Source organism: Paroedura picta, chromosome 11 (assembly GCF_049243985.1).
Source record: "Paroedura picta isolate Pp20150507F chromosome 11, Ppicta_v3.0, whole genome shotgun sequence".
NCBI lineage: Eukaryota > Metazoa > Chordata > Lepidosauria > Squamata > Gekkonidae > Paroedura > Paroedura picta.
In genome coordinates, this window is record NC_135379.1 from 31,832,104 (window position 1) to 31,848,349 (window position 16,246).

At 44.5% G+C, this 16,246-nt stretch overlaps 1 protein-coding gene across 3 annotated transcripts in view; it reads left to right on the forward strand.

Annotated features, from left to right (window-relative positions):
* Positions 1 to 13,955: 13,955 nt before the first annotated feature.
* The window catches only part of PLCL2 (phospholipase C like 2), a 121,405-nt gene continuing 119,114 nt past the window's right edge, over positions 13,956 to 16,246 (forward strand). Inside the window, exon 1 of one of the 3 annotated variants that reach the window (XM_077303021.1) lies at positions 13,956 to 14,035. Coding sequence is in view for 1 of the 3 variants with exons in the window: in XM_077303023.1 (XP_077159138.1) it covers positions 14,024 to 14,035 (12 nt within the window). In the remaining 2 variants the exon portion in view is untranslated. The remainder of the gene's footprint in view (positions 14,036 to 16,246) is intronic. The other 2 variants (XM_077303019.1, XM_077303023.1) reach the window with 2 other exon arrangements.

Genomic DNA, 16,246 nt, shown 5'->3' on the forward strand with positions numbered 1-16,246 from the left:
TCCTGGAATTGGATTCTTTCAGTTTTGCTCAGGCTATTATTCAACACATATTCTTTATACGTTGCCAAGAACTTGCTAAGTGCAATTTGATAAGGGACTCAGCCCTTTGGGCAATTCAGTTTGCGGCTGGGTCGTGGGCATGACTTGGCTCTGAGAACAGAACAATTGGCCCAGAGATGATCCCGTCCGTGTCGGAGTGACCCCGTGGGCAGTGTCAGGTGTCTTCTGCTATGGGTTGCATCAAGGAAAATGTTCACAGAGTGAGAACAAGGAAGCATCACCAGGCTGATGTTGCGGCACATTTGTTATTTGTGTTTGCAGTGTTTTGAGACAATTAGCCATTCACCAGCTACTCTTGTCTCAAATTTGACATTGTTTATTTTCTCTAGACCTTTCAGACGTTACAGCAGTAACTATCATGTGCAGATAGCCTTGATACAGGGGGTTGCCCTGTTGTTTTAATGGTGGCTGCATGTGCATTGTGCCAATGGACAGCCAGCTTGGTGTAGTGGTTAGGAGTGTGGACTTCTAATCTGGTGAGCTGGATTTGATTCTGCACTCCCCCACATGCAACCAGCTGGATGGCCTTGGGCTTGCCACGGCACTGATAAAACTGTTCTGACCAGGCAGTGATATCAAGGCTCTCTCAGCCTCACCTACCCCACAGGGTGTCTGTTGTGGGGAGAGGAAAGGGAAGGTGACTGTAAGCCGCTTTGAGACTCCTTCAGGTAGTGAAAAGCAACATATAAGAACCAACTCTTCTTCTTCTACTTCTCTTCTTCAATACAGCTCCAGTACCCACAAACTGGCCCCTGGATTTTTCATGCCTCCACTGTGGTCAGCTGGCTCTTTGCCCAGGGGTCTCTCTGCCCTATGGTTCTAGTAGTTTTACTTACTCCCTCTTCCAGCAGCCAGCTTGTTCTCTTCTTGGCAGTCAGGCAGGTACTGGGATGAGGGTGCAGAGGCTGCTGAGAAGGGTTGCGGATTGTGGAACTGGATGGGCCCTTCACTTCTCTCCTTGGCTCACAGGCTATCTGTCTCTAGACCCTCTGGCAAGAGCTACTTCACAGTGGGAAAGGAACCACCTGCCAAGCTCCTGAGCAATGATCATAACCACTTTCCTGGAATATGGGGTGGGTGTCACATTGGGGAATGAAGAGTCAGAGTTGGCTCCTAAGCCACTAAGGAGCATCACTTTGTAGGAACCTGAAAAGTTGCTGTCCCATACAATTAAACACATTTGGCTCATGATAACTAAATAAACAATGATTTTTTCAAAAAATTAACTCACCCTTCCAGTGCTGCTCAGGGTGGGTAACAAGATTTCATAAAAGCATTGTACACAAAAGGTTAAGTAGTATTGATTTACATGCCCCTGACTAATATTACTGACAGGGGTTTTGGCATCAGGAGTAGCTCTTTCCATTTCTCCCAGCATTTATTGGTGGTGGTTGTTTTATTTATTTGTGTGTTTGTTTTTACATCTGTATAACACCCTCCCCTAAGGTTCAGGCCCTGAACATAAACTTGGTGAAATAGCTCTGTCTTGGGCCCATTATGCACGGCCGCCGAAACGGCGATTTCGGGTCACGTGGAAAACGCGGAGGGGGAAGACGCGACGCATACCGGTTATACACGGGGCGGGGCGCGATGGCGGCAAAACCCAGAGTAACCGATTATGCACGCGCCGATCCGGGCGCCGCTTCTGGTTGCGCCCCGCTCACCCGGAAGCTGCGCTTTCTTCCGCGTTTCACTGACGCGGCTTTTTCGGAGGCATGCACCGAAGCTGCAGCCGGTTGCAGCCGGCTCCGTGCGTTATCCGTGATTTTAGTCGCCGCCATTCCACCCCGAATGTGCGCTAAAACCCCCGTGCATAATGGGTCATACAGGCCCTGAAGAACTAGTTATGGTCCTGCAGGACCCTAATCTCCCTCAGGAGCATATTCCACCAGGCCAGTTTCACCTCCTTTGGGCCAGTGAAACCTCAGTAGATATTGTTCTGCAGGTCGTAGTCCTCTCGGGGAATATATTCTGCAGGCCTTACAGAATTGTTCTAGTTCCGTTAGGACCCTGATCTCCTCTGGGAGCTCATTTCACCAGGTGGGTGCCAGGACAGAGAAAGCTCTGGCCTTGGTTGAGGTCAAGCGAACTTACTTGAGGCCAGGAATCACCAGCCAGTTGGAGGTGGCAAAGCGTAGAGCTCTTTGAGGGGTGTAGGCAGAAAGGTGATCCCTCAGGTACACTGGGTGCAGACCACATATGGCCTTAAAGGTACTTACCAGAACCTTAAGTCTGATCCAGAATTCAACTGGTAACCAGCACAGTTGTTGGAGAATGGGCCAAATGTAGGACCTCCATGGTGTTGTTGTGAGGACCCTAGTCGCAGCGTTCTGCACAAGCTGTAGTTTCTGGATCAAGGTTAAGGGCAGGCCTGTGTAGAGCGAATTGCAGAAGTCCAGTCTAGAGGTGACCATTGCATGGATCACTGGGACCAAGTGTTCCAGGGCCAAGTAGGGCGCTAGTAGTTTGGCTTGGTAAAGGTGCCAGCCATGCTACTCTCATGACATGAGCCTCCATTGAGAGGGAGGCATCGAGGATCATGCCCAGGTTCCTGGCAGAGTGAGCCACTGATAACTGCACTCCGTTCAGATTGGGTAGGCCCGCTTCCATGCTCAGTCTAGCCTAATTTACAGGGTTGTTGTGAGGATAAAATTGAGCAGATGTTGTAAACTGGTTTACTTCCCCAGTTGTGAGAAAAACAGGGTCTAATTAACTCAGTTAATAAATAAGTGGATGTTTTAAGGAAATTGGTATAACAGGATATATTTGGATATCTTTTACATTATTTCCCCCCACTGGCTTCCTTGCCAATCTCATCCCTTTAATCTGTTTGCAAATTTGGAGTAAATGGCTAGTGAGCTTTTTGATCTTTTGGCTCACTTTATGTTTTGCCTAGGTTCAAGAGTATATTCATAGCTGGGAAACTTTCCAAAGGAAGTTGCTGAGATTTCTTGCCAGTTCACATAAGCAAGAGTTATAGACAAGGCCTCTAGGAGGCATGAGTAATAACAGATCTCCGTAGATATAAGTGCTAATGGTTTGTGTAGCTGGATTACATTACAACCATACAAATGTCATTTGGGCCACAGACCTAGCACACTTTTGAAGGAGTGAGTTCTGCTGAAAACTGTGAGATTTATTTCTGAATACATATGTTGGACACAGACCCGAAAAGCTGGATTGTCTACATATTCGCATTGGCAGACCTGAATCATACCCCGTTCACTGACGATTCAAAAAGTGAGAATCGGATTTCTGAAGATCCGCATGCTACGGGGTAATTCAGGGGGCAAGTTGGGTCTTCACAGGAAAGGGGGTATTTAAATGCGGAAATGGACGAAAAACTCAACCCTATGCAAATGGAATCCAAGCCAAAATTCTAGTGTGGAAATGGTCCTAGACTACTAACTGAAAATTAGGAGAACAACATTTGAGTCCCGCAGTACTTTTAAGACCTCTACGTTTTTGTGTCCATACACACTTCATATCTGATGAAAGCTTATACCACGAATAAATCTTTGTTGGTCTTAAAGTTGCCACTGGAGTCAAACTTCATTCTGCTGCTTCAAACCAGCACAGCTGCCCACCTTAATGTATCTCAATGAAAATTAGGAGTCATCTTTCTGTGGGATGAATAGGATTACTGCAGCAGCACCTCAATGCTGAAGCCGTAAACATACGATTAAGAGGACCATAGCTATGGGACAACACAGGTCTTTCCTCTGCCTCACAAATTCCCAGATTTGTAAAGCAAATATCTTGCTGCTTTTGTTGCTTGGATATAAGGGGAAATGTGCAAGAGTTTTTGTGCAGACTGCTTGGGAAGGACTAGGATGGGAAGCAGGCAAAACTATTCAAGCTGAAAAAGTTAACCCCTTCCTAGCCAAATTAATATTTTTGTGGCCCTTTGCTTCTTGTCTCTCTTCTCTTTAATATCTATAGTGACAAGTAGGCAGAAAATCAGAATGAAAGTTATCTCCTCTGTCTACAGGGGGACATTTGCCTTATTAATAGGCAGTCTATTGCAGGGGGAGGGAACAGAATGAGAAAAGGCCATGCTTTTTTTCACTTAGAGTTACCAACTCCCACTCATAATTTAATACATTAAACCAGGGGTAGTCAAACTGCGGCCCTCCAGATGTCCATGGACTACAATTCCCAGGAGCCCCTGCCAGCATTCGCCGGCAGGGGCTCCTGGGAATTGTAGTCCATGGACATCTGGAGGGCCGCAGTTTGACTACCCCTGCATTAAACTGTTTAGTGCTCCTGCTGCTGCATATGTAGTCAACATTTTAATGCAATATATCTGTTTGTGGAGATATTAAAGGCTGAGCACTGTAGATGGTGAACCAAAGGAGCTGCTATTCTTCAAGTGACTCATCTAATTGATTTCAATTAGACTAATACGAATAAAATAACCCACACTGGGAACTCTTACAAATTCATAGCTTGTGCTAAATTGTAAGCTGGTGCTGTCCCCCCCCCCTCACCCCCGTGTTCATTAAATACATTACCCCCCACCTCCCCCCAAAATACAGCATCATCTTTTAAGAGGCTAAGTTTTTTTTTTCATGACAAACCAAGTTTTATTCAAGGGATAAGCTTCTGTGTGTGCACACACTTCTTCATATAGATTGAAATGGAAGTTACTATGGTGAAGAAAATAAATATATCAAAATTGGAGATTGTTACCCCCCGGAATTAAACCCAAACAAATATTGACCATATAAACTAACCTTGTCATTACAGTTTGGGCCTTGCATCTGTTAAACACTGTTTTTATGTATGGACTGGTAACTTCCATTTTAATGTATCTGAAGAAAGTGTGTGTGCATACAAAAGCTTATCCCTTGAATAAAACTTCCTTGGTCTCAGAAGTGCCTCTGGACCCTAATTTTGTTCTGTTGCTTCGGACCAACTCAGCTACCCATCTGAATTTATTTTTTCTTTTTTAATATTAGAGGGTTTGTCTTTGTGTAAATTCCTGACCAGTACATTGAAGGATAAGGTGCACACTTTAATACTTTAATCATTTTAGACATTGTTATGAAATAACATGTTTATTTTGATCCCACTTTTTTCACCCAACTTTTCCTCCAAGGATTGTCGATGACTCTCTTATTTTCATTTTATTGTCACTATAATCCTGCAATATAGGTTAGGCTGAAGCGTGGCTGCCTCCAAGTTACCCAACATACTGCCTTCCTGGGAGAGGGGACTTTGCACAGGATCCCAGATCCTAGTCCAGCACTTCAAATGCTACACCACAGTGTCTTCCTACACCACACTGTACATATGCACTGTGGTACTCTTATACCTTGTGTACATAAGAAAAATCCTGATCTTCACTTTCTCTCTCTGTCGCACACACACACACACACACACGCACACTTCTGGCTGCATTCAGACATTGGGACAGACTACAGCTGGCCCATGATGGGTATCAGCAGAGTCACTTTAAACCAAATCCATTCCTCTGGCAGAAGTTTAGCTGGATATAGGCAAGCTTGGGGGGGGGGGGGTGGAGCTAGGGATTGTAACTTCACACTCCTGTAGAACTCCTAGAGGAAAAGTCTAATCCACTACACAGTTTGCTCGTTTGGTCCCCAACCCCTCCTACACAGAAAAGTACTGAGTCTGACAGAAAGAGCTCAGCCGTGCCTTCTTGCATCTGCCTCCTCACTTTGAGATTTACCTGGTGGCACTGCAGGGGTAGACAGAGTTGCCAACTTCAAATCGAAAAATTCCCATAGATTTGGGGGTGGAGCCTCGGGAGGGTGGGATTTGGGGGCATGAAGGAGCTCAGTGGGGAAGTGATGCCATAGAGTTCATCTCTAAAGAAGCCATTTGCTCCAAGGAAATTAAACTCTGAAGTATGGAGATCCATTGTAAGTCCAGGAGGCCACCAGGACCTGGAATTTGGACCTGGTTATCAGTGACCATTCAGGGAAGTGACCCACTAGGAACTTTTTCAGGTAAATTAAAGTCCCAGCCCAGCTTGATCAGTGGAACAAGTGTCTAAGGTTGCCAGCTCCAGGTTGGGAAATACCTGGAAAATTATGGGATGGAGCCTGAGAAGGTAGACTTTATAAAGCCTTAGAGTCCCCCTCCCCAAACAGCAATTTTTTCCAGGGGAACTGATTTCTGTCTCCTGGGGATCAGTTGTAATCCCAGGCGATCATCAGCCGCCACCTGGAGGTTGTCCAATTCCTGGTACTGGCTTCACTGCACAAGGACATCTGGAAGGGTAAAAGAAGGGAAACATCCTTCTCTTTTTCTCTGAGCTTCCCTCCCTGAACTGTGAACCTTTTTCTTATATTGTCTAGGGTGGGTAAGATTATACAGTTAAAATATAAAATATTATGCTATAAAATTACAGCATTTCACCAGTTTTAAAAGTTCAAGAAAACTCCACACAGTTCATTATAGACAATGCTAGGGTTGCCAACAGCTCTGGAGAAAACTGTTCTGTCTTTTTAACAGAGGTGCAGTGTGTCAGAATATTGAGGTGCAATACGTGGGAATGGGCAGCGGAAGCTTTACGTGACACGAAGATGAATAATATCACATGATAATTATAATCCCATTATGCCTCTATTGGAGGGACAGGGCATTTCTTTTTTCTCCAGACAGTTGGCAACTTTAATTCTTAACGTTCTAGGACTGGTCGTTTTAGGAATCCCACACTAGATGTTTTTAAAGAAGATGTTTTTAAAGAAGATGTTAAACACTAGATGTTTTCTATAGAAAATATTTTTCATTCTGTTGTGGAACTGCTCCAATACTTTTCTTATTTTTGCATTCAAGAAACCAAATACAATTATTATGCAATGTTAGTTATGCTGAACACGCACACCCTGCCATATCATTCTGTTGCTTAGCAACTGTGGGGTGGGGGATGAGAGTTTGGCAACGGAGAGAAAGAGAAAGCTTGGCAGAAACCCAGGAATGGCAGTTTGACATTTTATTAAAGGTAAGTGTGAGCTGACTTGTCACAGGAGGGCTTGGTTCGGGTTAGTGATGATGCTTCATGAATCGTGTTTTACAAAATGGCTTGGATGTTGTAGCAAAACATGCCCTGTCAAAACATTTCAGAGCTGTGTTATTTCAAAACGGGGAGGGTGTCCAGTCTCCTGTCCCTTTATTGAGAGTCTGAAAGCAGATGGCATGTATTCTGCACCAAAGGCAGCATTGCATGCAGTGATGTACAGTCCAGAATGTGTAAATGCTGGAGATGTTTTAAAGCAGGGGTAGTCAAACTGCGGCCCTCCAGATGTCCATGGACTACAATTCCCATGAGCCCTTTACCCTTTCAATTTTATTTACATCCTTCTTGAAGTGAGGCCTCCAGAACTGCACACAGTACTCCAGGTGTGGTCTGACCAGTGCCGTATACAATGGGACTATGACATCTTGTGATTTTGATGTGATGCCCCTGTTGATACAGCCCAATATGGCATTTGCCTTTTTTACCGCTGCATCACACTGCCTGCTCATGTTTAGTTTACAATCCACCAGTACCCCAAGGTCTCGTTCACACACAGTGTTACCTAGAAGCGTATCCCCCATCTAGTAGGCATGCTTTCATTTTTCTCACCCAGATGCAGAACTTTACACTTATCTTTATTAAATTGCATCTTGTTCTCATTTGCCCATTTTCCCATTGTGTTCAGATCTCGTTGAACTCTGTCTCTATCTTCTGGAGTATTTGCCAGTCCTCCCAATTTGGTGTCGTCTGCAAACTTGATGAGTAGTCCTTCCACCCCCTCATCTAGATCATTAATAAATATTTTAAAAAGTACTAGACTGAGCACCGAGCCCTGAGGTACCCCGCTATTCATCTTCCTAGTAAGAGTATAAATGAAATAAAAAATACTGATCCTACTAGTCATCAGCACATTCACATGTGTTTTGCAGGGGACTGGCATGCTGATCCAGGATACTTTACACTCCTGAATCCTTCTGTCTGTAAGCCCTGCTGTTCATGTAGGGTTGCCGACTCCAGCTTGGGAAAATTTCTGGAGATTTTGGGGATGGAGTTCCTGGAGGCAGGTAGCTCATCAGGATATATTGCCACAGAGTCCACCCTCCAAAGCAGACATTTTCTCCACAGGAACTGATCTCTGGAGATCTCCGGCCAATTCACAGAAGTAGAATTCCTTTGGCCAGGAATTTGGGTGTGATCTTAGATGCCTCCCTATTGATAGAGGTCCAGGTCATGGGAATAGCCTGCACAACATTTTTCCATCTGGAGGTCTGAGGGAAGCTTGCCTGGCCTCGACCCGGGCTGGGGCCCTTTGGGGCCTGGCCCCAACCTGGTGGAATGAGCTCCTGGGACAGCTGCAGGCCCTGATGGAGCTGTCACAGTTCCACAAGGCCTGCAAGATGGAGCTCTTCTGCAAAGTCTTCGGTTGAGGCCAGGGCAAGTAGGATTATGCCAGCCAAGCCAGACCATCAGGCTATGCCTCCTTCCCCCGAGTCTGGCTGCTGTTGGGTTGGATGGGTAGGAGGGATCTGTTGCCACTAAAATATTGGATTAATTGTTTTGGGTTCTGATAGGATTTGAATGGGGTTTTATCTAGGGCATATGAGTACTGCTACCCGCCACAAGCTGTCTGTGGGAGTGGCAAGCTAAAAATAAAAAAAGAAAGGAAGAACCATGCCACACAGGGCTCTCACTAAAGATTATCAGGAAAATCATTTTGCTATATGAATATGTAGTCATGCGAAGCCCTCCCTTTTCAAGCACAATCAATGGCTGTTATCAGTTTCAAATGAAGGGGTGTTGCACATTCATGAGATAAGAAAGCTCACTCTTCAGCATCTACTCGTTTATGCAAACAAACTCACTGGTCGTTTTAATTTCATGTTCCCTTTGGCTTTGTGAGCTGGTCTCTCACTGTGTTGCAGTCCTGATTGCTTTCACGGCTGGTTCCAGGTTTTCTAGGGTCCTTGAAAAAGTGACCTCTTGGGGGGGGGGGCTGGTCCCTCTTGTAAAGGAGGCACCATCCTTAAAGCATTCTGGACCCCCAATATATTCAATTTTAAGGCTTGCTGCTAGGGTTGTCAGTCTGCTGCTCGCAACCCCGAGGAGGAATTGGGAGGTGGTTCTTAGTATACTGACATTGCTCCAATGTGGTAATGTCACTTCTGGTAAACAAACAAACAAACAAACAAACAAACTAGACATCTTTAGACACGCAAAATGTGAAGCATCAACTATGTCAATTCCAGGTTTTACAGGAAATGTCATAAATACACTGGCACAACACACTTTATCATATATGACTGTGCTAAAATTCAGCTTCAGGGCACCCAGTCTAGATTTGGACCGCAGCTCTGGGGAGGGGCAGTTATGAGTGACTCTCATGGCTGTGATGGGATGGAAGGGCAGCTCCATCCTGGACATAGTGCATACTTGGAATCAGAAAGGTTAATTCCCCCTTCCCCAGCCCCAGAGACTGAAGGATTGTCTATATAAATAGTCCATCCTATTAATTAAGACTCTATCAACATATATTGAAAGTTAGGATTTTTCTTTTTGCTGTTGTTTTGTCTCTTTACACTTAAACTGTCTTATGTTTTATTTGGAAGTAAATCCTTCTAAAGTCACTGGGTCGTCCTTCCAAATAAACATGCATAGAATTAGATTATTAGACTCTAATCTGCTTGTTTGTTTGAAACTCCTATGTACATTTGCTTCCATATGTTCCAGTGAATCTATTTGCATTCACTTCTGCGTAAACATGGACAGGATTCAACTGATAAACTGGCCATATTACCCTGGTTACAACAGACTTCCTGCTTTGTTATTTGAGGCAAATCAGTAATGTACTCTGAAGAAGCCATAGCAAAGAATACATATTGCTCAACACAATGTTTCTTTGGGTACTGGGTGTATTAAAGTCACAAAGTAGACTTCTGTTTCATATGCATTCCTTGGGACAGTGTTAAGGAGACCAGGGCAGAGTCTGCACTTACTTTGTTTATTCCATTGTCAATCCTGTTGAATTCAGATCGCTTTGAACTCAAGTATTCCTCTCCCACCCCTCCCCATTGAAACAGGAAAGTGTTCTTCACGTGGTTAGGGAGGCTCAGAAGAGGGGGGGAGGCAAATGGAGACTCTTTGTTTTCTTGAAGGGGGGAGAAGATCCAAGAAGTCAGAGGAGGGAGGAAAAAATCCTTTCTTTTCTTGAAGGGGGGGGGGGTAAGAGGATCGAAGAAGGAAGGGAAAAAAATCCAAGACCAACAGAAGTTGAGAGAAATTAGGGGCTTCTCCTTTAAGGCAGGCTCGTTACATGACCACTTGTGACCAATCATGGGTTCCCTACCATGGAGGAGAGCCCAAATTCAAAGCAATGCAATTTTAATATATATTGAGCATTAAAAGCACTCCAAGATATCGCACAATAAAGGTAGGGTCACTCCGGATCAATCCTTCTTGCTGCAGAAGGAAAATTTAAATCGCCCCAAATCAAAACGGAAATCGCATTCTGTGTAGAGGGCAGGGACTGAATCGACCTGGGGTTGGAATAAAAGCTCCGTGCAGTTTACACCCAGATCTCCTGTTTGGTGGGAAACCTGTTCTCCAGCCCTTATGCCTCCCACCAGGCAGTAAGGGGAAATGGTGGACAAAGAGACTTGAAAATCACATTATGGCAAAACTCAAGGATGTGCTCAAAATGATATGGTTAAATAAAATGCTATAGAGTTTTGGGCAAACGCTAGAGAGATTATGCCACTTCTAATTCCTGCTAGAAGTGTCATCATTGTGATACCACAACACTTTAAGTCCTTGCCCCAACACTTTAAGTCCTTGCCAGCCACAGGCAACCACAGCTATCAGCTATAGAAAGAGTTCTCATGTATTGTGAAATTCTAGGTTCAAAGCAAACCGAATGGTCCCCATATAAGTGAATCATGTTTCAGAAACGTTTTTAGTTCAGACTTTTAGTTTCTCTTCTTTAAAAAGTTGCTTAAAAATGATGTCACACTTGCATGTGATTTCCTAGCTTTCACCAGGATGATCAACAGCAATAGCTTACAATTTGAATTTTGAAACGGAAAAGTGGACATACCTCAGTGTGCACAGAAATCATTACAGAGCCGGCAGAGATGCAAGTTTTCATTCCACTATAAAGGTCAGCCACGCTCTAATGACCTCACTGGGAAATATATTCTTGCTCTTGATTAAATTTATATCCTGCATAATCATCAAAATTTCTAATTTAACATTAGGTAATGAAAAAATAATACAATAAAACCTCTTTTAAATTACATACCCAGACATAACCAACTCTATCATACCAGTCCAGAGACTGTTTTAAGAAATGAAAGGTTTTATGTGGACCTCTCAACAAGGTATTTGGATAGAAGCCAATGCTTCTTAGCACAGGAGATTTTTCCTATATTTCACCTACTGGTATCTAGAAGGTACCAAGTTCAGCTCCTACATACAAAGGATCTCAAGGAGAAAATTGTATTACAATGATGCAATGTAAGCCATTCAGCATTCAGTGGTGATTCAGTTGATCCAAACTGTCTCTGTGCCCATTATTCTCTGCCAGTTTCTTTGTGTTATGATCTGTAACCATTAGTGGCTCTTAATATTTTAGAAGAGCCACTGTGGGAGGAGCGGTATCCAGGCCCTGACACCGCTTTTGCCTCCACAGGTCAATCCGGACATGCCCAGATTGGGCCAGCCCCTGCAGCACCCATCTCCAGCAGCCAGCTGCAAAGTGTTCACGTAGCCTTGCAACCAAGGTGGGCGCACCTGTGGCTCCCTGCCTGGCCCGGCCCCCACTCATCCCAACCACCGCCTGGAGATAAGGTTCCTGCAATTGGGGGGGGGAGGGACGGGGCTCTGCCAGGGGATGAGCAGGGCTCTGCGGGGTGCCAGAGAGGGACGGGGGATTGCTTGCTGCCTCCCCCCAAAGTCCCACAGCGGCCTGCCCAGGCTTCTGAGGGACTCTGGGAGATGGTGTGGAGGGAGGGGGCAATGCTTGCTGCCTCACTCCGACGCCTCGCAGCAGCCTGCCAGACTCTCCATGAATCTCCAGGAGACCACAGGGAAAGGGGGGGGATGCTCACTGCCTCCCCTCACCCCCAAAAGCCCCGGACCTGGCTGCACGCTCTTCATACTGCCAGCCCTGCCGGCCCTGTCGGGGGGAGGGGCTACTAAAGCCCATTGTGTTTTCTATACAATGGGCTTTCCTGCTAGTGTATTAATAATACTAAAGAAATCTACCCAAGCTGTATTTATAATAGGTCCAGGGCCATTCACCAACCCTCAAAATGGAATGCACTCTTAGACAACCCTAGAGCTACTACAGGTAGAAGAGAGCTTGGTGAAAAATATAACTGAAACAGCAGTGTAGTGGTTTCACCCACAACAACATGTCATAGCACATTTGCATCCCGATGGGTGTTGAAAGTTTGCTGCCCAAAGTGATCGTGATTTTTCTTTATTGGCATAAGATGTGTTGTATGAAGTCACATTCTGGATGCGGCTGGTCAATATTGCTATTTGTTAAGATTCTTCTCTCTGTAATAAGGTAGCTGTAGATGATCTCATGAGGAAATATAGCTTACCATTTATCTTTCTATAAGATTACTCATCATTGTATCTTGAACTGATATTGTCTATGATCATCAGCTTGCTGTCTTCACCAGCATCAGCTAGGGCTCACAGGTTCCCTGAGGTTGCTTCCACTTTACAGAATGGGCTCTCTCAGGAAGTGAGGTTGGGAAACTCTTGGAAATTTGATGGAGCCTGGGAGGACAGGTGGGGTACATTGCATATGGTCCACCTCCAAAGCATCTATTTTCTTCGGGGGAACTGATCTCTGCAATCTGGAAATGAGCTTTAATTCCGGGGTGGTGGTGGTGGGGTGTCCCCAGATCCTACCTGCAATCTTGCACCCCTAGTTTGGGGGTGAATTGAGGTGTCACTATTGCTTGTGGCCTCAGACCAAGTATCTGGCCACTTGCCTTTGGTCAAGCCCCTTAGGAATCTTGCTCAGCTTCACCCTCCCTCTGGTGTCTCTGTGTCCTTACAGCACAGCTGTGTTTAGTCTGCTTTGTCTGTCAGGAGTGTCCTGGTGTTTTTTATTTATGATGCCATAACTTATGATGCCATGGCTTTGATGTTTTTTATTGCTTCATTTACTTTTAAAATTATGTTATGTAAGCTGTCCTGAGCCATGGGGATGGGTGAGGTATAAATGTTTGAAGAAACGCAAATAAAAGACATAAATTGCAGCTCACTGAACAAGGAATTCTTAAAACAGTATAATGGGCAGTAGCTTCTTTGATTGTAAGCTACAATTCTTACCTTCCCCATACTTTAGATCAGTGGTCCCCAACCCTTTTATCACTGGGGACCGGTCAACGCTTGACAATTTTACTGAGGCCCGGGGGGGGGGGTGTAGTCTTTTGCTGAGGGACATCGCTGCCGCCTGAGCCCCTGCTCCACTTGCTATCCCGCCAGCGCCCCTGACCTCCCAACACCCACAGGGAGCGCTGCCATGGTGGCCGATGGACAGCACCAAAGTGAGCTGGTGGTAGAGTGGCAGGGCAGCCCCTGAGGCAGCAGCTGGGGAGGAGGACGAGGAGGAGCCACAGCCCGGTACTGACTGATCCACGGACCGGTGCTGGTCCCAGAACCGGGGGTTGGGGACCACTGCTTTAGTTTACAGGGCAATTCTATAACTCCTCCCCATATTTGCTGTGGTAAAGAATAAAACATTTTGTGCATTTTACAGCAACTCTGCTGCATTCCATATGAATAAAACTGTGTTGGTCTTAAAGGAGCCACTGGACTCTAAATTTGTTCTGCATTCCATATGTGATACATTTAGAACACTGGATAGGCAGTTGCTAGGCAATAAGAAACATTTCTGTTCCAGCGCTTAGAAAGCTCCCAACCTAACTGCCTTTCACATCATGGTGGACATGGGGAAGTATGAACTCCAAGGTAACTTTTTTTTAATGGAAGAAAACATAAGATCCTGCTGTAAGAGCTGAAATGTACAATGGAGCCATTGCTGGACTGAACCTCTTCTAGGGTTGCCAGCTCAAGTCTGGGAAATATCTGAAGATTTGAAAGTAGAACCCGAGGAGGCGGGGTTGGGAGGAGGGGATGGAATCCAATGGGGGTTAATATTATTCAGTCTATCTTCCAAAGCGTCCATTTTCTCCAGTTGTGATGCCATGAGGTCTCCAAGCCACCAGCTGGAGACTGGCAACCCTAACCTCTTCAGGAGCATAGTGTTTTAATGCTTACTATACAAACAAACCCACATATTAGGGAGAAAAGCTAGTGTATTAGAATGTTGTTGTTGTTTATATTTCTTAACCCCAATAAACCCCCCCATTAAAACCAAACAAAGCAGTACATAAAACCCCCTAATATGGCAGCAAAAATAAACCTACTCCCCACAGGACGCTTGCCACCCAGGCAGCAGGGGACTGTGTAAAAAAAAAAACACCACCCAAGATAGTCAATCTTGATGGTTTGTTGTTTTATCACATAGTTTCTGTTGTACCTTCCAAAGCAACCATTTCCTGTAGTATGGAACTTGGTCGTTGTTCTGGGAGATCTGAGGGAAAATTAGGTTCAGTTCACCTCAAAGAAGATTCAGGTAGGACTCTTTGTAGGTCCACTAGAGCTTCAGCAGGATATTTGTACAGATCTGAGTGAAGTTCTTTTTAGTTTGTTAATGCACCTTTAGCACTTCTGACTGGGCCAAATTTGTTCAGATTTGCAGTTATTGAAACAAAATGGGATGATGGATCCTCTCAAACTTTACTTGTTTTGTTAAGAGGAGCCTTTCCAAAGTTTATCGCGTATGATGTGACATTTGCAGCAGAGGAATAATTGTTATTGTTAATGGCTGCCTGTCTTCAGGAGGTGGTTGGAGATATCCAGGTATTACAACTGATCTCCGGGCAACAGAGATCAGTTCACCTGGAGAAAATGGCCGCTTAGGAAGGTGGACTGTAAGGCATTAAACCCACCATCCTCAGGCTCCACTCCAAAAATCTGCATGTATTTCCCACCATGGAGCTGGGAACCCTAATATTTCTGCATGCCTGCATAGGATTTCATAACTTAAAATATGGAAGCTATTTTCAAATTGCAGTTTAGGAAGAAATAGGGGAAGTAAATGCTTGGGAATGTTTACCAAAATGAGCAATATTATTACTAGCTATAGTTCACCAGAGAGTTTTTTCAAGACCAATAGCAACCAGGGGTACTATTCTGCTGTAACTGTACAATAGCTCCTACTAGTGTTTATTTATTCTCTGTAGCAAAGTGAAGTGGATCTGAATTTGTTCAGTTGCACAACATGTACACAAAGGGGAAAAAATATAGCCACCACTGCTGTCCTTATATTTCAGAGCTGAGGTGGTTAACAAGATAACACTCTTGAAAATTCCTTCCAGGTGCCTTTCAGTGGCATTTTAAATAGAATTGTGGGTCATTTTTCTACATTGAGCCCCCATATTCATTTAGCAGTCACTATGATATACTGATGCTATACTGTTTTCCATATTGTCTAATGCATTTGTCTGATGTGCATTACAGATGCTACAGATTAGTACTGAGCTGAGATAAACAACTCATCCAGGCATAAGCTGATTTAAAACAACAACAAAAAAAACTTGCAGGGATCAAATAACTTTTCTTTTCTGAACAGGAAACTTATGCCTCCTTTAACCTTGATAACATAGGATGAATATCAGTCTCAAATACCTGATTTGTGGGGTTTCTACAGAGAAAACATTAGCTACATTAGTGGCCAATAGTGGTTAGTCAACCACATCTGTTTTCTAAGTGGTGGAAGAAAATGAAATGAAAACCAGAATGAACAGAAGAGGGGGCTAATATATCTGAGTACATTGAATGTGACACTTTCCCCTCTCTTATCCACTTGTCAGAATCAGACTGTAGTGTACTGAGCAAGAAGAGGAAATTAAGGATGATTCTGCACTTACTTTGTTTTTTTCCGTTGTCTATCCTGCTGAATTCAGATCGATTTGAACCCGGGTCTTCCTCCTTCCTCTCCTCCCGAATTGAAACAGAAAGCCTTCTGCACTTCATTGGGGAAGCTTGGGGGGGGGGGAGTGGTGGTCACAAAGCTACTTTGTTTATTTTTCTTTTTCTAAATTAGCAAGGGGGGAG